The sequence below is a fragment of the Perca fluviatilis genome, chromosome 8 (assembly GCF_010015445.1).
Source record: "Perca fluviatilis chromosome 8, GENO_Pfluv_1.0, whole genome shotgun sequence".
In the NCBI taxonomy this organism is placed as follows: Eukaryota; Metazoa; Chordata; class Actinopteri; order Perciformes; family Percidae; genus Perca; species Perca fluviatilis.
In genome coordinates this window covers 13068709-13093683 of record NC_053119.1, presented here as the reverse complement: position 1 = coordinate 13093683, position 24975 = coordinate 13068709, and the positions used below count along the sequence as shown (strand labels likewise).

Here is a 24975-nt window from a genome sequence, read left to right as displayed (position 1 = left end):
GAGGATTGACAGTTTGTTTCTCACACCACACACACACACACTGCTGCTTTATTATTCCTTTACTGTGTCAGTCTAGCATCTATCTATCTATCTACCTAATATATCCATCCAGCCATCCTCACCATCCTCTATTATCCTTTCTCTTTATCCCGTCCCTCTTGTTTCAAATTTACCTCATTGCTCTTCCCTTCATTTGTTTCTCTGTTGGTGCTCTTTGTCCTCATTACTCCCTCTCTGTCGTTTTAATCCACTCCCTCTTCCCCTCGTTATCCCCTCTCTTCTTTTGTCTCTTCTTCAAGCTCCGTCTCGCACTGTGGTCTCACTCTCACTGTTCACCCTCCCTCTTCCTTTACCTTCTTCGGTTCGCAGATGTGAAGTGTGACAGCAGGTCTATGGGAGAGGTATGATCAAGCACACACCCAGTCATCCTTATTTACACTACAAAGCCCAGGCTACAGATGCAGCGACGCAACATGGCAACACTCTGACAGAAGCGTCTGCTACCACAACACGTCAGTGCCTGGCAATGCAGCCTTGCCATGGTAACAAGCCGCAACATCTACAAACGTACATTAGCTGTAGAAAAATAATATTTATGTCAGATATGGCACTCTGACGTTTTGCATACACAGCCATTTCACTAGTTCCAGTCTCTCTGCAGAGCTGTAGGTCTGTGCTTCCTCACACTTCATCCATCAATTACTGTCACAATTTGGCTACTGAGACTCACACCTGGTTACCTCAGAGCAGGGCTCCAGACTGCGACCAAATGGTCGCATTTTGCGACCGGAATTTGAGAGTGTGCGACTGAATTTTACATCCAGTCGCACATGTGTGACCAGTTAATTTACCCCTTTTTTTACACATTAAACGCGGAAATTTCAGTACCTGAGAGTTCGTAAGCGCAAGCTTATCTGTCCTCTCTGCATATGACAGAGAGTGGAGCTTGCACACACACACACACACACACACACACACACACACAGAGGTGCGGACGGAGCAAACGACTCTGCAGTTTTGTTGAAGTCACAGTTAGCCACGGCAATGCCGACAAAGTGGTTGCAAGTGTGGTTACAGTTGTTAAAAACTTCACGCAGACAGCGTTTGACGGCGAGGCGAAAGCGGTCGCGGTGCTGTTGATGTACACTTCCTGACAAGCAGGCACAACTGCCCTGGGGACTGACTGACAGGCTGACGCTGTAAGGCAAGGCTGCATAATTTCTACAGAACCTTTCAGCAACAAGGCAATTCAAAGTGCTTTACATGAAACAGTAAAGAGCATTTGAAAACGGTCATGATGAAAATAAAAAAGAATAATATACAAATACAAGAATAAAAGAATAAAGAATACAAGTTACAGTGAGTGAGAAATTAATAATTATTCAACTCAAGGTTGTAGGGACGGGTTTGAGAGGAGAGAGGGAGGGGTTTTATTTTTTATTTTAGTTTAGTAGCCTAAACAATGCATTTAAAATTTTAAGTTGAATTCATTGTAATTGTAGACTAGAACTGGTATATTTTTTAAATATTTGTACTGTCATGACAGCGATGGTGCTGTCAGTTTACCTTTTTATGTTGCATCTTCAAAAGTGCACAATAAAATGTGAAACAGCACATTGTAATTTCTATTAACAAAGGGTTTATTAGTAATACAGTGGAAATTAGTAGAAATGTGAATATTTGGTCAGCATGTTGAAATTTTCTGGTTGCACCCCTAAAATTTTCAGTTGGGGGCCACTGTACTCCTAGTGAAAAAAGTTAGTCTGGAGCCCTGCCTCAGAGCAATTCAGCTTGTGTTTAAGTTGACAGGTTTGACTCTGACGGGGCTGCAGGCTGGGAGTACTGCAGGACTTGGATGTCACTCTCGGCACGGATGTGAGATTGGGCTGCCCGGTCAGTTATAGATACACCGAGCTTAAGAGTTAAAAGCAGATTGTTGTGATACATGCTGTCGTTCAGTGTACACATAATTCAATTTAATTCAGTTTTATTTATAGTGTCAAATGATCATAATAGAAGTTATCTCAGGACACTTTCCACATAGAGACCACACTATAATACATATGAGTTTTAAAGCTTTAAAGGCTGACTGGGCTGAGATGAAATCCTACTGCAAAAAAGATCTGGTAATCTACTGTAGTTTAATTACAGCCAGTTAGTGTACGAAGTAGAAAACTCCTGAATCCATTAATTGTTTTAATTTATATTTGCTTGTTTAATAAATCGTTTTGAGATATATGCTTAGTTGCTTTTTTTGTCTTGATTTAAATTAGAAGATCTATACCACGCTCATGTCTGTACGTGAAATATAAGACAGCCAGCAGCTGGCTAGCTTAGCTCAGTGATTCTCAAATTGGGGCCCATGGCACTCTGCCAGGGGGTCAACACCTGCCTACCAGCACCTCCAAAATCTCACAAATTAACACATATCTTGTTTGTTTAACCCATCCAACCAAACCAAACAAAGTAAAAGAATAACATGTTCTGGTGGTATACTGGGTTATATCCTGGACTATTTCTTGAGCAGTTGCCAGGCAACCAACAGAGACTCCAGGAAGTAACTGGTCTCGGCCAAGAAATAGCCCAGCACATAACCCTGTTTTTTGTACAGATTTAAAAAACAAGTTTAACTTGTTAATTAGTGAGCTTTAGAGGTGCTGCTGGGTGGATTATGTTACAATTGGATTTTCCCTTTTCGCAGTCTTTATGCTAAGCTAAGCTAAACTAACTGGCTCCATATTTATATTTACCGTACAAACATGATGGCTGTTTCAATCTTCTCATTTGACTTTTGCCAAGAAATTAAGGAATGGTTGCAGCATTACGTGCCGGGCTGTTTATCAAACTTCAATCACTTCATCAGTACAGAACGAATTGTGTCTGTTGCACCAAGCACTGAAAACTGTCAAGTAGTCTTTACTCATTCTTTAATCACATGCTAAACTGTTTAGCTGGTTGGTTGATTAGTTGATGGACAGAAAATTAATCAACAGTGTTGACAATTGTTTTTAATCATTTTGGTCTTTTCTCAAACTAAAAATACCATTTCAATATTAACTGACTCCAGTTTTTCAAATGTGAGTAATTGATGCTTTTTTTCTGTAGGATGAGTTTCACACTAAACAAGCAATTTTAGGATGTCAACTGGGAAATTGTTCACACAGTTTTCCTTGCATTAAATGCTAAATCAATTATTTATATAAAAAAGCCCTCTAAAGATGAATTCATATTGAAGATGATTATTTCAGCCCTACTTTGTTTAGATGTAGCCTGATTTTAAACCATATTTCTGTTATTGTTTGTGTTAAGCCAATAGTATACACTGTTGCATCTCAGAAGTTGGGTTTATTTTCTTTCTAGGGTTTTGTTGCACACTGTGTTTGCAATCTGCAAATATACTGAAAAACAAAGGTGTTCTGGTCAGTGTAACGCTTATCAATTCAATTTTCTAAGCACAAACGGACATTTGGAAAAACAGAAAAATTAGTTCAAATATCCAATTTTTTATTTTTTTCCACCTTGACAAATTAAAAAATAGTTTTTTCCAATTTTCTGTTTTTTATTCAGAGGATCAGAAATTGAGAAAATTACAAAACTACGTCTGAGCTCCAATTATTCAATACTGCCATGGTATTCTCTTACTCTACTTTGCGGAATATGCAGGTCATTAACTGAATATGGACCAAAAAATAAATAAAAAATTATTTGATGACTTGGGGTCAGAGGTGCTTGCAACTGATGGTTTCGAGTGGGGGGCGGGATGTAGCTAGGCGGAACGAGGGAGAGAATATCATTGCAGTATTATGAATAATTGGAGCCAAGACGCAATTTTGTAATTTTCTAAATTTCTGATCCTCTGAATAAATAACAGGGAAAAATGGAAAATTTTTTTTAAAAAAAAAAATTTTTTTTTTTTTCAATTTTCTGTTTGTGCTTAGAAAAATTTATACTCTGTAATCCACTGACCTGTTCTGGTGTCAGCATCAAAACTCAGGTATTATGGTAGCAGCTGTGTCAGAAATTGTCAAACTGTACCTGGCTAAACAGGTGTAAATAGACTAGTTAATTAAACAAGATGCCATCTGCTGGTGAATTAACCCTACATTTTCTAATTCTTGTATATCATTTAAAACTTTTCCCCACTGAATTCAGCACATCTGGTATGTTGTTGAGTATAAACTAAAAGAAGTGATTTACAAGGGAATGAAACATTCAGTCAACAGAAAACTCCTCCACAGAAATGAAACCTGGTAAGCACAGAGTTAATTCCTTTTAGAAACCGCTGCATCGAGAGTGGAGTTTCTTCCGTAAAGTCTGTCTGTCAGGTCCACTAGCGGCTGTAAAGACAACTGTGTTGCTCAGTGGATCAGTGTCTGGCAGAGCTGGTGCCTGGGTGACATTGAGAAATTACTTCTGTACTGATGTGCGTCCTGTGGTGATGGAAATCAGCCCTGATAGGCTGAAAAGCACCTTTATTAGTCTGCAGAGCTGACTGATACAGGACGACAGTGGGGATGTACACACACAGAGCTGGTCTGTGTGTGTGTGTGTGTGTGTGTGTGTGTGTGTGTGTGTGTGTGTGTGTGTGTGTGTGTGTGTGTGTGTGTGTGTGTGTGTGTGTGTGTGTGTGTGTGTGTGTGTGTGTGTGGAGAGGTAAAGATTAGACAATCAAGCTCTCTGAGGTGTCAGAGCTTACTGACCATCACAGGACGAGCTGCTTGCTGAGCACCTGGCTCATCACTGCACATTACTCTGATCTTAGAAGTAGCACAGACAGAGACACTAGGTGAGGAGGGTGAGGAGGTAAAACTAGAGACAGGAACACAAATATAAAAGGCTTCAGGAGAACCTTATTTTGTGATTAGCTGCTGAGTGAGAGGATCATAGGAAAAGAGATGAGACAATACATGTCCAGAGCTTAACATGGAAAGCACTTTGCAAACATAACCAATTCATTAATCACGTTCAAATATTTGCTATTTTCATTTCATAAAATTCATATAATTCCCTTGCAGTTTCTTTCAACTGTGGAACAACATTAATCCAGTGTGCCAATCAAACTACAGGGAGCACAGAACCACATCAAAGCATGTCAACCAGCCCAGGCAAATCACCCCTTTAAGGAGAGATATATTTCTCTCTCTCTCTCTCATCCAGAGGCAAGCATACACAACCTCAATAGAGAATGGCGTGTAACACTCTCATTATTGATCAGTTTAGCGTTTTAAATCTCGACACACAAACAGAATAATCAATGTGTCAGGGTAAAAAAACACATACGTACTGTACATGTACATTCAAACATAAATATAGTATGTCTTACAGATATACAATCAAGTTGCCACAGGAACACAAACACACACACACACACACAAAATGAATTGATTCTCTATCACCTCATCCAACTTCACTGTAATCATCATGACAAACATCTTCAAATAACTGCCATCACTCCTCTTCCTCCCCCATCACCATCAGTCACAGTACCTGTTTAGGGTTAAAGCCCACGCACATCCATATTAGTTACTCTAAAAATGATACAATCAGCAATCTATAAACAGGATTTAGCAGTTGATAACCAATGTGAATGTGTTCCAACTACAAAAAACATTTAAAAAAACTGAACCTACATTCTTAGTTAAATATCAGAACACATTTTTGGATGCAAAAATCATATATATTTTTTCAGCCAATAAAATTAAAAATTAAACATAGATGAAGGTGGGAGAATCTGGGAGCTCACTGCTGAGGAATCATCACAGATGAATGGACTGAATGTTCATTTGGAGGTGCAGACTTTGTCCCTTTATTTATAGTAAGTGTCCTTCTGAGTGTACATTTTTACAGCTTTTCTCAATCGCTTTGGCATGATCGCAGAATGACTAAAACTTAAACTTTATCAAACTATATGAGTATTTATATGAACATTCAGTCCCTCCAGAAAAACGTGATTATGCGATCGCATAATTCAATGCATAATCAGCCAAAGTCCACATATTCATGCGGGGGCCGCATTTTTTCAAATATGCTGCACTTTCGCCGCATAAATTGCCGATTTCCGCGCAAAATATGCGGTGCTTGCATGATTTCATAATCCCCGCATTTTCGTTGCAAAAAAGTCACATATACTGTATCTTAGCAGAAAGTTGAAAAAAAATGTTGTGTTTACTTCACACAAGAGCAGCCATTTTCCCCTGTTGCCATGGGAACGTTATGAAGTGACGTAATTATGCGACGTGAACATCATCGAAAAGCAGGTGTTAGAGGTTGAATTTGACATGTACCGGTACTTTGAGTCTCTTAAGATGGTATCCAATAAGAAAGCTATCTTAATATCTGATGTCTACTCAAATTTCTTTGTTTAAGTGCTTCTGCTGTCTATATTATTAACGATTTTTGAAAGTCTGTCTCTTTTGTATCTTTTATTTCCCTCTGTTTAGACTATTACTTTTATTTTTACTTTAATATTATATTATTTGTATATATTTTTGTATCTTATTTGTTTACTTATTGCAATGACTGAATATCTGTAAACTATTTTTGGAAATTAAGTTTAAAAAAAGCAGGGTGTTGGGGGAATCACCTTTTCTTCTCTTTTTCATCAAACTGCAGTTTTTGCAAGTTCCCGCATTTTTTGCAAGTTCCTGCAATTTTATCGCATAAAATTGCATAAATATCCCGCATATTCCATCACATTTTTTAAGAAAACATGCCGCATAATCAAGGATTTTTGCCTGCAACAATCACAAAAAAACTCTGCACTAAGTAAGCCTTGCAGATTGAAATAGTTTTCATTTATCTGCTATTGAATCATATTATTCTCAAATGCAATTATACACATGTTAATTGTGTAAATCCCTACATGCTAAATAGAGCAACCAACAATCACAATAACCTTTCACACATTGAGTAGATACATAATAGTTATGTGGTATTGTTGTAAGAGTTGTCAGATGGATAGACTTAGGCTAGATGGGGCACAATTCAATTTCCTCATAATTTAGCAACCAAATGCAAATGCTGTCCAATTTAGTTAACAGGTGAAACTCATACTGTAACCAATGAGTTCTCACACACATTTACTGTATACTGCAAGGGTAAGACTGAATTTTTCAGCTGTGGTATATGGAGCATGCAGGAGAGAGACAGGGACAGGCCTGCCCGTGCAAGAGGAAGGGGCATAAGAGAGAGGGTGGTATGGTGAGGGGGAGAGGAAGAGGCAGAGGGTGGCACATAGGGCAAGGAAGAGCCAGATAAAGGCAAAGGCACAGAGAAATATCATATTAAATATGGGTAACAATTATAGACCATGTAATCCACCATGGTCTAAGTATGACAGAGGCTGGTTGGAGAATGCAGCCTATTTTCTTTTTTCTTACACATATTTTACAGAAGTTCCTGATTATTTTGCTGTATTTTTTTCGGTACAAGCTTTCTTTATGTATTTGCGGTTAACTAGTGTGTATAATGAGAAATACATGTTCTGTTGAAAGTATAGTGTGTGCCATGGCTGACGTCAATACTATTCAGCTGCCTAAATATACAATGTTAGCAATTGGACAGTACATAACTATCACACTTTCAGAGGACAATGTCATTTGACAAGATGTCTTTTGCATTTTGACTTTGTCTTGGTCTAGGCAATGATGACAGGAACCGTTTGTTTCAATGACAATTTATTCATTGGTGGATTTATTTACATTTGAAAGATAAGTTAAATTTTTGGGTTGAGTAATCACCTTTTGCAGGTCACATAGAGTGGTGTGCTGAATATACAACGTGGTGTGAGAACTTGTGGCCAAATGAAGTGAACCTGTATCTGTGATCTTCTGTATTAAGCATACTTAATACAATACTGTATTTAGTATACTTTTTAAGTTATGACTATACAATATATGAATTCATAGTTTTTGTTTCTATCACTTTTTTTTATCCTTTATCTTTTTTAATATATTATGCATATACACTCTTACACTACTAAAAAAATTACGTGAAGAATTTTGCAAAGGTCCATTCAAAAAGTATTTTAGCATTTGCATAAGTAAACTGCATACATGTCATAGACAGAACTGTGCATTAAAATCTCCAGCATGCATCAAGGTTAAAAGGTGTTATTTTCCACCAATCTTCTCCCATCATCATGATAGCCATCTTCATTACTGCTATCAATATTTATTTTAATATTTAGCATCTGTCAGCCCTATCACTATCCTAAGCATCATGGCCACGTTCCTCATCAACCTCTCTGTAGTCTCCAGAGGAGGATTCCCTGCCGGAGGCTGCAAAGCTGCGGGGCAGCACGCGTCCAGAGCAGCGGATGTGAAGTGACAGAAGCTGCATGTATTTATAGGCTATCTAAGTAGAGAAACGTGCTGCTCACTGTTTAATCTATTTATAGAACCTTTTACTGACGCCTCTGAGTAGTGTGGAGGGGAGGAGATGGTACTCTGGGGAATGACTTACGAGGCTCCCTCATATCTCCCACTACCTCCATTTAGTGCACGTCCGCCCTTTTACTCCCTACATCTTTACTCTGCTCATCCCTCCATCCTCTTGCATCAACTCTCGCCTTCTCAATTTCCATCCTCTGTCCGCTCTCTTCTTCCCTCCCCAGCTCTCCCCTGCTGATCTCCTTTTCTTAACTACCTCTTCTCCTGTCTTTTCCCCTTTTTCCATCTTCTCGCAGTCTCTTTGCTCGTGTCCACATCTATCATCTTCCCCCTCTCCCTCTTTCTGTTTGTACTGCCTCCTCTCTGCTTCCTACTGTATATATCCCAGATCTTCTTACTACTTTAGCCCCATTTCGCTGTCTTACACTCATAGCTACACTCATATCAAAGAGGCACTCACGCTGTTCTTATGCAAAGAGCAGAACCATCTAAAACTCTTCTCTAAATTCCTCAACAGCAGGTGCTCAGGCAGAAGCTTAGACTCATTTTCTGAAGTGGTCAAGTGATCCCTGTGAATGAAGTGAAATGGTGCCAGCAAATTTCTTATCTCAAAGGCTTAAGTAAGACAGACTGTGACAATCTTAGAAAATGTTTCAACCTGTAAAGTGTGATGCCTATATTCCACTCACATCTCTTCCAAATTATCCTTCTCTGCTTGACATTTTTTGATTGATTCACTCTTACACAATCTTGTTTATCTCTTTTATTTTTCATATCAGTCTGTGATTAGTGTTAACCCTATCTTACAGAAAATATGCGTATGTGAATGTCCTTAGACCTAAGTGTCAGTCCTACTAGTGTTTGGCATGTATGCTTGTTGAAGTGTGAATGAATGTGAAAAAGACACCTACAAACACAAAGCAGATAGTACAAACAACAACCAACAATACAAACATGAATAAAGTTCTTAATATCAGACGGAAAATTATCATATTCGATTAATTTTTTGGGGAGTGGAAAACGGCTAATCCTTGAGCTAAGTGATGTAACAGGATGCAGGAGTTGATGTCAGCATGTGAGTCTTACAGCTATATGAACACACACACACACACACACACACACACGTCCTTCAGTGTGACAGCATGTTGTGATGCAGAGTGGCGTCTGCTTGTCAAGCTGACAGACTCGCACTGACAGCATGGTCAGAGCGCTGCAGACACGGGAGAAAAACACTGATTTTTTAACGCTCCAAACCACAACAACAAACAGCCCGCCGGGCAAGAGTGGTGCAGCACTCAGGACCATCATCACTGTTTTTTGGTCGTCTGATGCTGTGTCACTCTGATGGTTGAGCGACGCCTGCTTCTGTGTGTCTCAGACTGCCAGGAAAAACTTGTAGCGAATGTCTATGTAACATTGTAATATGCAGTAGAGATAACCTGCTGACCAAAAGCAAATTAAATCAGGTCGGTGAGATTAAGACGAATTTGGGGAATCAGTGTAATATCACGTTTTTAAATGTAATTCAAATATTCAGTGTCTGAATCAAAGCTGCCTTGCAGGAGGTCTATGAGTTGGTATTTCTATAATCTTCATTACACTGTATCAGCATTGTTAAGTGATAGGCAGTTAATTATGGGGATGTCATTACCACACACAGACATCTTACAGAATAACTGTCTTTCCATTATCGCGGCTATAATTGAAATGTGGTGACAAAACTATGGTTCATGCTACCAAAAGGGGCCCATGTCCTGACGGGGCTTAAGTCTGTGAGGACCTGCAGTGTTGAATCTCAGCCAGTCCTCATCACCTCAGTTGTCACCCTGTCAGTCTGCCTTCGCTGCACTATTACACAGCCAACAGGCTGAGAAAGGTAGAAAAAGGAGAGAGAAGGAGAAGGAGAGTGGGCCACCTGGAGTTAAATTTAAAGGGGTGATAATGTGATCGAGTGAGGTGGTTACCAAAAGAAATTTAAAGAGGCAGAGACAGAGGGAGAGGCAGGGGGAACATGAGAGAGAGAGCGAAGAGTGAAAGCAAAGAGATAAAGACGACAGGAGAGAGGGAGGGAGGAAGGAGAGGAAAAAGAGGGAGAGAGAGTCTCAGGAACTGTGCAGCTGTGGGAGCGTATTAAACAATCGCTTCTGTGTCAGCGGCTCAACACACCGGCAGGGGACATCTAGTATAGTAGGAAGCGCTCAGTCAACGCAAAAACAACTATCACTGACGTCAAATCCAAGCTCTGTTTTCTCATGGTTACGTACCAGAAACTGTCCGTTCACAAACAGCCTAAAGGCCGATTGTTTCAACTCAAAACACCCAGACAGCATGACTGGGGTTATTAACAGAGGATACTGAAACATGTCAGGCGAGTACAAAGCCCTTCAACAAACAGATCACAGTCCACGATCCACATGCTGCATGAAAAGAACAACGTGTAGTAGGGTTGCACGATATTGACAAAATGTGATATTGCGATATAGATATTAATTTCGATATTTTTAAACATATGTAAAATTACAAAAGTTATGGGAAAATGCATCAAAATAGATTCATAACAAATAAAACAAGTTTTCTTACATGTTTAATAAGGTTTATTTCAACTGACTGTCATATTGGACTGATACAACATGAATAACTAAATAACGACCATGTCAACAGAACAGGACATGTTTTACTGGTTGTACAGAATAAAATATATAAATTAAGAGGACAGGACACAACTTTTCTTTCGCTTTTCTGATTCGTTCCGTTTAGCTGTCTCTATCTATTTCTTCACTTACACTGTCACTCTGTCGAAATATGCACACCCGTGGTACGCTCCATAGGGCTTATCACGTAGTGGACCCGAGCGCTGACGTGTACTAACGTGCAAGTGGCACGGTAACTGGCCAATGAAACACGATCATTATAGCGTTTCAAGCGGGCTCTAAATCGAACACAACTAAGCCACACAGCCAACGGACGGGACACAGCGCTCCACAATATATTGCAAATACTGCAACCCCTTTCAATATAATATTGCACAACGTGATATATTGCGATAACAATATTGAGTCGATATATCATGCACCCCTAACGTGTAGACTGCAGAGTCAAGCATCAGAGCAGCTTCAGTCTCCAGAGAAGCTGATTCACGAGCTGCTTGGTATATTGACAGCAGGCGGAGCTGCTGGGGACGGCATCCCCTCAATGTCAACCACGGCAATGACATTGTCCCACAACAGGCAACAGGCAAACACACGGCTAACACAATGTTAGCACAGACACACACATCCACATGCAACCCACATGAAGTGTCTGTGTGAGGATTTGTGTAAAATGTATCATATAGAGATAAAGGAAACATCTTCCTAATGTAAACATCTTCTTAATGTATCCAGCCAAGAGTGGCGTGTTATCTTTGTATGTGTGGCGTATGCATGTGTCTAGTGTAGTAAGGCGTAAGGCGACGCAAGACTCGGTGACTAAGAGGTGGTTGAGTAGTGGTTGCCGGGAAAACTGTATGCTGAGAGCTCAGAAGCCGGACGATTGAAGGAAAAGAAGGAGCAATAGTCGGCGAGAGATGGAGAGGAAGAGCGTGTGCGTGTGATGTAAAAACACGAGGGCAACGTCCCGAGGGCAAGGAGGGAGAACTAAAAGTGAAATGATATCTAAGAATGAGAGGAAGACAATACAAAGACAATTACAGACACACAGTGACGCAGAGGAGAGCAAAGAGAAGTGAATGAAAGATTGAGGGAGTGATGGAGGCTAGAAGAAAGGAGAGAGGCAGGTGATGAGGACTCACAGGGAACGGTGCGGAGGTAGAGGTTGTCTCTGATGATCTGCTGATGGTCGTGGTCCACTGAGCCCTTGGAGAAACGCAGGTTGAGGTAGTGCCGCAAATCCTTGTCAACCACCCCCCCTGTACAAACAGGAAAAGAGAGATTAGAGCTTGCTTTCATTTGATTTAATGGCACGCCACACAAGCCTGCCAAGTGACATTTTGTTGGAGTGATATCCAAACATCTTATTGTTTTTTGTTTCAAGATTGGTTCTAGATCAATCATGATGCAAGTGACACTGTATTGCAAACAAATAGAAGGACACATCCTTTGCAGCCAAGTATCGCTCAAACCCACATAACATTTAAATTCTAGTGGAGATCCCAAAGTTTCCAAAGATACCAAATAGGTCAGACTGAATTTGGGGGAAATGTCTAGAATATTTTAGTTTGATGGAATGGTGCAGCTATAAAAATAAATCCTTTATCTTGACTTATTTTTCTATGTGCAAACATTATATTGCTTCAACAAATAGTTGAAACACCTCCTTAAGAAGACATAAAGGAGGACAACTTTAACAACACAGAGAGAGAGAGAGAGGGAGAGAGAGAGAGAGGGAGAGAGAGAGAGAGAGATCATGGTAATTGTGTAAACCAGTGATCCCCTTGGGGCTAAATGTGCGGTGTCAGCAGGTTAGGTGACAAAGGCCTACAGAGGACAGAAGCTCACACCACCTCCTCTTTGCCTGTCTCTGCTCATTTTCTGTACAAGATGTCTTCCTCCTCATTAAGTCACTGAACTGAAACACAGTTAAATAAATGAGAAACATAAGTGAAGGCAGAGGACTAAGAGCAGGCCAACATATTTTGTGCTGCACACACACTGTATGATAATGTCCATGAATTGTTTCTCCTCCCTTCATCCCAAACCCAGGAGGATGAGAGGAGGAGAACTTATTCTCCACACAACATTCGGTATGCAAGACTATCACATCAGACAGCGGGAGGGATGAGGTTACATGCCATGAATTTACAAACGAAAAGCATGTCTTCTCACTCATGCATATTCTAGCGACCTCCTGCCAATTTGACTTCACAGCGTTCGGCCGATCGGTACAGATTAATACAGTGCCTACCCGTCAAAGAGAACATACAGCATACCGTCAGAGAGGACATTTTATATGCTGCATGGACTGTGCAGATACCTGTATGCGTGTTGCTGACACAGGGGACTGTGATATTGCAATAATGAATCCTTTTGGAATAACATCTTATGTAAACTGACACCATTTTAGCGAGGCTGTGAAGCACTGTGGATTGCTTCACAAACAGCAAAGCTAGAGGATAGGAGAGGAGAGGGCCAGAAAACAAAGAAACAGGATGAAATCTTGATTAACATCATTAGGGCTGTCGCAGTTCTCAGATTGGTAAACATCACACCATAGAGCTATGTATTTAGGCATAGGCCATATCTTTTGACATGCACAGACACCGACACACATATTTTTACATGCACACCAACACACACAGATATATGTGCAGAGAAAGATGGAGAGACAGACAGACAGAGTGAAGAGAAAGGCAGTGCAGACCAGACACCTCATCAGCAGCTCGACCAGATGTTGATAAAAGCAGTCCTTTCTCCACAGGTATACATCCACAGACAGCCTGTCCTCCCAGGCGTCCTCTAGCCTCGCAACCAACCACCGCACATCCTCTGCCGCCTTGTGAAACCTCGCTGTCCTCCCTCCTGTCTCTGCTTCTCCACCGCTGCTCCACCACACACACACACACACACACACACACACACACAGCACCTGGCTGCAGCCAATTTTTAATCCCAGAGAAGACGACGAGGATGAGGGGGAAGGGAGATGCAGAGAGACGCGGAAAAATGGAGAGAGACGACGACTGTCGGGAGAAAAGAGAGGAGTAGGAGATGTGCCAGTGGGAAGCCGGGCTCCAAACGACCTGCCAGCGGATTGGCCAGAGAGCTTCCACAGTCCTGCAGCAACCCCTATCTGCTGCTGCGGTTACTGCACTGGAGTGTTTGTGCATTTGTATGGTCAATGGTTGTGTGTGTGCAAGAGAATGAAAGAGAGAGAGAGAGAGAGACATTAAGTAGAGTACAAAATAAATGTGTATGTGTGGAAGCATTTGTAGATGTGTGTCTATTTCTGAGTGTTTGTGTGTGTGTGTGTGTGTGTGTGTGTGTGTGTGTGTGTGTGTGTGTGTGTGTGTGTGTGTGTGTGTGTGTGTGTGTGTGTGTGTGTGTGTACCCAGATGTTCCCAGACATTCCTCAAATACTCTGCAGCATCTCGCCCACCAGATGCTCTCCCTGTTTGACCTTGTGTAAACGTCACTGACTAGAAAGAAATACTGGGAAACGCAGCGGCAGCAGCATATGTCACGCTGAGGTTACACACACTCATGCGCACATGGAGGGTTGATGAGCTCACATTTGCAGGCGCCAGTGAAGATGCCTTGAGCGCCGTCTTGAGCAAGTTTTGGTCTTAATACAAGGAATAAACAAACATCAACACAGAAACAAGCTCATGATACCAGTACGCAGCTCAGGGCACAGCTGAGTGTGGAGGAGAATGGGTATTTAAAGAGGCTTTAATGGTAGAAAATAAGCAAAATAAGCAAATTTAGCAACCGCAGCGTTAATCTTGATGCTGTAAACATCACAGTCAACTTGTTTTGTGGCTGGCTGCTTCAACAAAGCAGGAAGATTTCTGGGGAAGACAATTTTATTGATGTCCAAAGATTGTAGCACATTAAAAGGGAAGAGGATGACAGCCACGATTAATCACAAACTCATCAAGGCAGACAGCAATCAGTGAAGCTTCTGCTCAGTGAAGCATTACATTAGACCATGCAGGTCACATAGTCTCCTGCTCCATCAATTGACAGTCAGCTGATCCAAAAAAAAGAAAAAAAGAAAAAAAACACTTCAACATGGTGTCCCATTCAAGCTGTCAGCTCCACATTCCTCCCTGCAGCAGCTGTTAAACACAAACAGCTATTACTGGTGGAGCTGCTGGCACTCCCTCCACTACAGCAGCCTCCACCTTATCAATCAACACACGATGCAACGGTACAGTGGGTCTCTATGGGCTTGTGTGTTAAATTAGAGTCCTGTATGTGTCTGCTCTGTTACTGCTTGGTAAGTTAAATGTGTGAGTGTTTAGCATGCGGCTTGGGTCCAAATGTGGAGAAAGAGGAGTCTATACAATTCAAACAACTGTGTAACCATTTGGGCAATAAATGGCTTTGACTGCAGTGGGTATGTTTAACCAGGAACAGCTTTCATTTTACTAAAGAACGCCTGGGAATCAACATGAAATCAGTTTTACAGAGTGTAATGTATGGATGGTTGGTGGCATACAATTACTAATCTAATGCCTTTGTTTGTTGCCTTAGCAACAACAAATAAGCAGATTAATTTATTATTTTACCTAACACACCATCATACTAATGAGCAACACTGGTTCTGTGTTTCAAAGTAAGTCATTTCATCCTAGAAATCTGCTATAACTGTGATTTTAGTGATTCACGTGGAAAAAAACAATGTGTACTTTAAAATGCCAACATACTAAAATCATTTTTGGGGGGCATTTTTGCCCTCAATAGAAAAGAGTAGTTAAGAGGCAGACAGGAAATGTGGGGGGAGAGAGACAGGGGTGACATGAAACAGTGGTCCCTAGATGGACTTGATTAATGGACATTGTAGTTTACGTGATATGCATCACAATGCAGTGGTGTAAATGCCAGAACAACAAAATCAGGAACCCTCAGGCTTCTTCTGCTGTTCACAACACTTCAGAAAAGAGGTTGCGGTTGAATTACGCTTGTTAACAGAAACAATGTCTTTTAACTTATTGATGATGTCATTGATTGTAAATGTTTAGCAAGTGATGTTGTATGAATAATATTTAAATGTGCACTCACAAAATTGACACTTGTGTAATAAAACAAAATCACAAGAGCTTAGCTGCGGACATCCTCTAATCAAAATTCCTCTGAACTGCAAACATACACATACGTTGCAAACTTAACAGAACCTTAAACAAATCTGAAATATCTAACCCTAAACTTTAGACCAAATTCAAACTAATGCAAAGATTTTCCTCTTCATTCTTTCCTTTAAACCAATAATACCTTTGCAGGTTGTTTGCAGGTTGTTGTTGTTCATCCCCAACGCATCCAGTTTAAAGTCCTCCTCCTCACCCACAAAGCCCTCCATTACCAGTTTCCTTCCTACCTCGCAGACCCGCTCCACCGCCACAATCATAGTCTAACATTTCTCACCTGGTTTTTATTGTTTTTAATTGCTTTTAATATGCTTGTTTTATGCTGGTTTTAATTTAAAATGTCTTTGAGTACCATGTAAAGCGCTATATAAATAAAATGTATTATTATTATTATTATAATTATCTTTCCATCTTTGAGAAGACTTTCATATGGACGAAACTAACTGCAAGAACATTAAAGTATAAAGTACTTGAAATCAATACTTGATTAAAAGTATCTTATCAGAAAATGACTTTGGTAGAAGTTAGTCTCCTTTTAGTATATTACTTTAGTAAAAGTCTTAAAGTATCTGATATTTACTGTACGTAAGTATCAAAAGTCATTTTCTGATATGAAATGTACTTAATTATTAGAAGTAAAAGTAAAAAATATGTTTTAATATGAACTTTATTGTGGCTCCCAAGTGAAAGGACCAAACACGGCATATCTTTGAGAGAGCTGACATCAGCAAAGAGAAAAACAGAAACTGAATTTTCATTTTTTTTTTATAAGGAAGAATCTTTCACTCAAACATACGAAAACATTTCTTGCAAATACCGCCATAGATGTTTAACGTTATCTTTATCACCACCCCATTCACCAAACTTTCGAACAAATCTATTTTGTAGTAATGAGTAACGCAGATGCTTATGAGAAATGTAGTGAAGTAAAGGTATAGCCTACATTTTATTTAGGAAATGTAGTGGAGTAAAAGTAAAAGTCTCTAGAAATATAAATAACAAAGTAGAATAAACGAAAAGTCTACTTAAGTACAGTAACGAAGTATTTGTACTTTGTTACAGTACAACCCTGTTAAAGATGCAACATAGCAGGCCTGATATTAATAATACAACTTTCCTCCTGGAGGTAGATATGTAAATGATAATCCTGCCCTCAATGCCCTCAGCAGGTCAAAATCACACTCCAACGCCTGTCACTTATCTTGATATTCTGTGTTCCTCAAAACCGGATCTAACAAGCAGGCAAACACGCAGGTATTATTTTATCAAAACAGAAGCACAAGGTTCATCAGTCTCATCTGCCATCCGTTCTCTGCTGTTCTGCGATTATAACACCATACTGGCATCATTTTGTCTTTTCCTACTTTATGCCTGTTTATTTTGTTACATTAGACATAGTTATGCATGTTTAATTGTTCTACTTTGACATACACAGCTTTTATCTGCACTGACTATAAAGTAGATTTATATTTGGCCTCGCTTTTATCTGAGAGGGACGTGTTTGATGTTTGGTTTGATCTGGTGTTTTTCACACTTATTATTGCTCGTTTATAATATATTGGGTTTTTTGTTGCTTGGTGTAATTGATGCATTTCTGTAACCTGAGTTTGATGCACAGCTGCAAAGCAAATTTCCTTTGAGATAATAAAGTTGAAGTTTTTGGAGATTCAGATAATAATTACTTTCATTATTATTTAATCAGACAATTATTCTTTCGATTAATTGAATAAACATGAAGTCAATAAAATGTCAGAAAATTTTTTTTTCCACAGTCCAAGTTATGTCTTCTGGTGTCTTGTTTTGTCTGAACAAAAGTCCCAAACCCAAAGTTATTCAGTTTACAACACAGAAAAGCAAAACTTCCTCATATTTGAGAAGCTAAAAACATTGAATAATAGAAGAAACTTTGGCTAGCCGGATCAATGACTGTGAAAAATGTCCCATACAATAAACTGATTGATTAAATAAGTTCTAGTACAGAAGCTTTAAGCTTCACTGCAATACAAACAGCTAACTCAACACTGGCCAGATATAGCCTAACTGAAAAGCCCAAATCACAAAAATTATTTAATTTAGGCTCGCAGACGCATAACATACTGTTGTGCACTACTCTTTTAACCAGGCAGGAGTGAATGTGTTGCATTGTTTGTATGTACACCAACATAAGGCTTGGGGGAGGAGCAGAGAGATGTAGAAACCAGCAGGAGCCATTTTGTTTGATTCGGAAAGGCATAAACAAACACCTGATCAAATCCAAAGGACAAAAACATACACACCCTACAATTCTGAGTAAACTGCGGGGTTGTCTGGCCGCTTAAAGGCTCAGATTTAAACTGATGGACGGGGGCGTCTGGGGAGAGCTGAGAATAAGTGAAGTGGTGCTGTACCCGAGTGGTTGTCATGGAGAACAAAACTCTGAGACAGACTTGGTGATCGATAGCTTGCCTGCACTCCCACAAGAGGCCACACAGGCTACAGAGGAGTACAAAACTGCAGGGCAGGAGTCGGCATATCACCTCTGGAATACACAGGCACGCACACAGTCAAAGTAAAAAGAGGATTATATCTTTGCCTAGCCTGGTTGACACCAGACCCTTCTCAGTTGTAAAGTTCGTGAGGGTTTTCCCAGGCTAATCTTTGCCTGCTTTCTCATCCAAATTCTACTCAAGCTACTGGACATCACAGATTGACAATACAATGCATACAAGCATCTTCAGCAATTGCCACCAGGGTCAACCACTGAACACACAGCTGGACTCTGACATAGAGCTGGGCAATATATCGATATTATATTGGTATCATGAGACTAGATGTCGTCTTAGATTTTGGATATCTTAATATCGTGATATGGCATAAGTGTTGTCTTTTCCTGGTTTTAAAGGCTGAATTATAGTAAATGTCATTTTCTGAACTTACCAGACTGTTGTAACTGTTCTATTATTTGCCTTTACCCACTTAGTCATTATATCCACATTATAGATGATTATTTATCAAAAATCTCATTGTGTGAATATTTTCTGAAAGCACCAATAGTCAACACTACAATATCGTTGCGGTATCGATATCGAGGTATTTGGTCAAAAATATGGTGATATTTGATTTTTTCCATATCGCCCAGCCCTACTTTGACATACAATGATCATGCATTCATCATCATATACCTCAATCTCAATCCATGTTTTCTTTTCATATTCTTATGTTTTCTTGCATTTGACCTGGGGGGGCAAACTAAAATTGAATGGACCTTTTTCATAGCAGACAATTTGACTTAATAACGTCAAAACACAGGTGTAACTAATGACATTACTAATTGCTACACTGCATTGCAATAATATTGGAGCCATCACCAGTGGTATTAGTTGCACCTGTTATTTTCCTGTTACAAGTCAAAATGTTGGTGTAAAAAAAGAAATTGGATTCATATGAAAACCATAAAGAAATACGAGTGGTCAGATAGCAAGGCTATCAAGATGTAGGTTAGCAAGTTTTATTTAAGCGAAACAACATTGTAATATTAACCTAATATGGAAAGAGAGAGAGAGAGAGACAGAGAGAGAGAGAGTGTGTGTGTGTGTGTGTGTGTGTGTGTGTGTGTGTGTGTGTGTGTGTGTGTGTGTGTGTGTGTGTGTGTGTGTGTGTGTGTGTCCGTCGTGCACTTCAAACAATGTAAGAAGTAACTTGCATGGCTAACTAGCTTAAACAAAAGAAAAGTTTAAAGTTAACCGTTACATTACTTGCAGCAACACAACCTTAGCTAACTTATCATAGAAAAATAAACTCAAAACACTTACAAACACATACATTAATTAAACGTAGCCTACCTTGTTGCCACTTTCGACTGGAGCTTAACTCAAACTACCCCATCCCAGAGACGGTTTAACTATCCCATTGCTAAATGCTACTGCGGTCAAGCCAGCCTCCACTTCAAAATGAGCGGTCAAACTAGCCACCCCTATATTTCGCGGTGCGCGTATACACTTGCTATTACGGTGAAACTAAAAAGAGGGAATTTTCTGACGAAGGCAATTTCCCATTCATTTATTCTGTCTGCCTGTCTGTCTATCTGCCTGCCTGTCTGTCTGTCTGTCAGAAAGAAAGAAGGAAAGAAAGATTTTAGCACACCTCACAACCTCTGTGACAACTGCATGATATGCTGAATTCCAAAATAAGAGCCCCCCCAAAACTCAAATATTAGCTGTTTTGTCTACACATTAAGAAAATCATGAAAATAAAAGTCCTAGCTTCCACAGACCAATTTCACCTCAGCTGGAGAGGACTCCTTCTCAATGTGTGATCTACAATGTTTCAGGACATTCTGATGTTGTTTTCCAAAATAAGAGCCCCCCAAAAATATATATAACGCTGTTTTGTCTACACATTCAGAAAGTTATAAAAATTAAAGTCCTAGCTTCCACAGACCAATTTCACCTCAGATGGAGAGGACTCCTTCTCAATGTGTGATCTACAATGTTTCAGGACATTCTGATGTTGTTTTCCAAAATAAGAGCCCCCCAAAGCCCCATATATACGCGCTGTTTTGTCTACACATTCAGATAGTTATAAAAATTAAAGTCCTAGCTTCCACAGACCAATTTCACCTCAGATGGAGAGGACTCCTTCTCAATGTGTGATCTACAATGTTTCAGGACATTCTGATGTTGTTTTCCAAAATAAGAGCCCCCCAAAGCTCATATATACGCTGTTTTGTCTACACATTCAGATAGTTATAAAAATAAAAGTCCTAGCTTCCACAGACCAATTTCACCTCAGATGGAGAGGACTCCTTCTCAATGTGTGATCTACAATGTTTCAGGACATTCTGATGTTGTTTTCCAAAATAAGAGCCCCAAAAACTCATATATTAGCTGTTTTTTCCATACATTCAGAAAATCATAAAAATAAAAGTCCTAGCTTCCACAGACCACTTTCACATCAGATGGAGAGGACACCTTCTCAAGGTGTGATCTACAATGTTTCAAGACATTCTGATGTTGTTTCCCAAAATAAGAGGCCCCCAAAGCTCAAATATTAGCTGTTTTGTCTACACATTAAGAAAATCATGAAAATAAAAGTCCTAGCTTCCACAGACCAATTTCACCTCAGATGGAGAGGACTCCTTCTCAATGTGTGATCTACAATGTTTCAGGACATTCTGATGTTGTTTTTTCCAAAATAAGAGCCCCCCAAAGCTCAAATATTAGCTGTTTTGTCTACACATTAAGAAAATCATGAAAATAAAAGTCCTAGCTTCCACAGACCAATTTCACCTCAGATGGAGAGGACTCCTTCTCAATGTGTGATCTACAATGTTTCAGGACATTCTGATGTTGTTTTCCAAAATAAGAGCCCCCCAAAACTCATATATAACGCTGTTTTGTCTACACATTCAGAAAGTTATAAAAATAAAAGTCCTAGCTTCCACAGCTACCATTTCACCTCAGATGGAGAGGACTCCTTCTCAATGTGTGATCTACAATGTTTCAGGACATTCTGATGTTGTTTTCCAAAATAAGAGCCCCCAAAAACTCATATATTAGCTGTTTTGTCCATACATTCAGAAAATCATAAAAATAAAAGTCCTAGCTTCCACTGACCAATTTCACCTCAGATGGAGAGGACACCTTCTCAAGGTGTGATCTACAATGTTTCAGGACATTCTGATGTACAGTTTCAAAATAAAAGCCTGTCAAAGTCTTGAATATGAGACAAATTAGATATGATTTTGGATTCAATTTAAAAGTAAACACCCTGTTATCAAACAATAAATCCACTTCAGGGTTATATTACACGACCCCGTGGTGTGACTCATTAAGTATCAAGACATTCTGATGTACAGTTTCAAAATAAAAGCCTGTCAAAGTCTCAAATATGAGGCATATTTAGGCTGGTGACAAATGGTCAAAAAGGGCTTTAGTTTTTGAGATACCCCTACTGGAGGTAGAACTAAACCCAACATTGTTTTTCCTCATCCCTAGGGTCTCCCATATATGAAATTGATTCTTGGCTAAAGATATTTTACTGCTAATATTGTTAAATTAACAGATATTGTTACACAACCCAAAACCAAAGAAGGACTAAAATATAGCCTGTCCATGGGAGTTAAGGCATCTAAACTAATGCAGATCAATCACACAAGCTCTGAGAGCTTTGAAACTTAGCATGTTTGTAGTCAGGAAGTTGCTTTACCTACTAGAAAAGACTGGATATGAATATCATGATGTATGGAATAAATAAAGACATACCTAAAATAGGCGAACATGCAAAAAATTAATATCTATGCAGAATGTTTTCATTTACTTTGTGGTTACTTTGCCAGGGATTATAATAGAAACACATATGATTTCTTGTTGGAAAAGTGGGGTTGTGCTTAATCCAGCAATACCAAATGTGTAAATATAGCATGACAAATCAGGGTGTTCTTTCACTCAATGTATGATGTGTCTAAAATGAAAGAAGATGGAACACTGACATAATTTAGTCTCAAGTCCAAAGCCTCATTATCAGTGGTATCATATGGCACCTTGTACTATATAGTCCATATGGAAACAAAGATTGAAATCGAAAGATAACACCTTACCATTGCACAAACAGGAGACCATGGATTCAGGATTGCAGTTTGACCTTAATGAGCCTTTTAATAAAACTATAATTTAACACAATACAAATTAAATGACTGTCTTAAACAAACAAATGGCAATCTAACAAAATAAACACTGTGAGGGGGAATGACCCCCCTCATCACTGAATCTCAAGCTCTTTCTAGCAGCAACATTTTGGAACATGAACTGCTTTTGGTAGTCATTCGGGGGTTAGGCCATCTCCAGTGGCCACTTTGGGAGGTCAGCTCCCCATGATGTTACCACTGCAACACACCACTGTCACTCATCCACATTGTCATCAGTGACAAAGTGGGTCATATTTGGATTGCCTGGGAAAGGGCAAGAGCAAGACTCTGTGCAGGTCAAGCCCACTGAAAGACACTGGCATTTGGTAGCATGCGTTGCGGTTTCCGTCTTTACAGTATAGTAGTGGGTGATGTCTCTAACTTCTTTAGGTGCTGGTGTCTTCTGTAACATCACAGGTTCAATGCACCCACTTCTTTGAGCCTCCATCCCTGCAACTGGGTTCCAGAGAAGAGGTTTGACCAGGTGGCTGTGACGCCACACTGCTGTTTGGTACAAGGCTCTCAGCACTTGTTGGCCCAGTACTGGCGATGTAGGTGCTGACAAAGCTACATACAGGGATATTCTTGAGCAAAACCTGTAACACTGTGCGTGATTTGAGGCTAGGACGGAGGTTCACCTTCCAGCAGGACAATGACCCCAAACACACCTCAATCCAATAGAAAATCTGTAATCAGACTTAAAGATTGCTGTTCACAAGCGCAAACCATCCAACTTCAAGGAGCTGGAGCAGTTTTGCAAGGAGGAATGGGATGATGTAGATGTGGCAAGCTCATAGAGACTTATCCAAAGCGACTTAGAGCTGTGATTCCCGCAAAAGGTGGCTCTACAAAGTATTGACTTTAGGGGGGTGAATAGTTATGCACATTGACTTTTTCTGTTTTTTATTTCTAAAAAATAATTTTATGTATATTTTTCTCATTTCACTTCACCAACTTAGACTATTGTGTTTTGATTCATCACATAACATTCAGATAAAAAAAACAACATTGAACTAAAGCCTCTAATGTAACAAAATAGGTAAAAAGCCAAGGGGGGTGAATACTTTTGCAAGGCACTGTACATGCAATACACCTTGCCACAGTCACATTCTTGTCTAATTGTTGAATGTGAGGATACAGATGTAATAGTTTTGCTGTACTATATATTCGCAAAGGGATGTTTGTATCCTGGTGTTTATGCTGGGGGGGGGGCGGGGGAAGGGTTTGTTGTTTGTGGGGGTTCGGAGGGGGGGGGGGGGGGGGTTGGTTTTGGGGCAGGCCCCCCCCCGGGGGGGGGAACCACCAAGGGGGTTTGGAGAGGGGGGGGGGGGCCCCGGCCCCCCCAAAACCCAAAACCCATCTTTGTAAGTTACAGGCAATTACTAAATGTGGACTCTCTGGTAGCCTGGAAGAGGCTTTGCCTGTGGCAAGAAGGTATTCCCTCCTTCTGTATGGCCAAAAGAAAAAGTTGGATGGACATCCAACCTGGATGTGCTGAGGTACAGATTAGCATCTACCAGAGATTCGTCAGCAGCAAATCTAACCCCAACAGAAGATGCTTTCCAGCATGTCTTCATGCTTTCCAGCTTTCAGAATGTCTTGATACTTACTGGGTCACACTATGGGGTCGTGTACTATAACCCTCAAGTGGAATTATTCTTTGATAACAGGGCGTTTCCTTTTAAAGTAAATCCAACATCATGCAATTAGTCTCATATTTGACATTTTGACAGGCTTTTATTTTGAAACTACACATCAGAATGTCTTGATACTTAATGGGTCACACCAAAGGGGTACTATAACCCTCAAGTGGAAATAGTCTGTGATAACGGGCTTCCTTTTAAATTGAATCCAAAGTCATATGTTCTATTTGAGACTTTGACAGGCTTTTATTTTGAAACTATACATCAGAATGTCTTGATACTTACGGGGTCACACTATGGGGGTCGTGTACTATAACCCTCAAGTGGAATTATTCTTGGTAACAGGGCTTCCTTTTAAATTGAATCCAAAATCATATCTAATTTGTCTCATATTTCAGACTTTGAGGCGCGTTTTTTGAAACTGTACATCAGAATGTCTTGATACTTAATGGGTCACACCAAGGGGCGGTACTA

At 39.9% G+C, this 24975-nt stretch overlaps 1 protein-coding gene across 12 annotated transcripts in view; it reads right to left on the bottom strand.

Moving 5' to 3' along the window:
• LOC120563726 (membrane-associated guanylate kinase, WW and PDZ domain-containing protein 2-like) overlaps positions 1 to 24975 on the bottom strand; it is a 94436-nt gene that overhangs the window by 53858 nt on the left and 15603 nt on the right. For 6 of the 12 annotated variants that reach the window (XM_039808087.1, XM_039808088.1, XM_039808089.1 and 3 more), the window contains exons 1-2: positions 13749 to 14229; positions 12181 to 12297 (exon numbers count right to left, since the gene is read on the bottom strand). In XM_039808087.1, coding sequence (XP_039664021.1) covers positions 12181 to 12297; positions 13749 to 14214 — 583 coding nt within the window. In that variant the 5' untranslated portion in view covers positions 14215 to 14229. Of the gene's footprint in view, positions 1 to 12180; positions 12298 to 13361; positions 13674 to 13748; positions 14230 to 20015; positions 20080 to 24975 lie in introns of those variants that run through there. The other 6 variants (XM_039808091.1, XM_039808099.1, XM_039808100.1 and 3 more) reach the window with 4 other exon arrangements.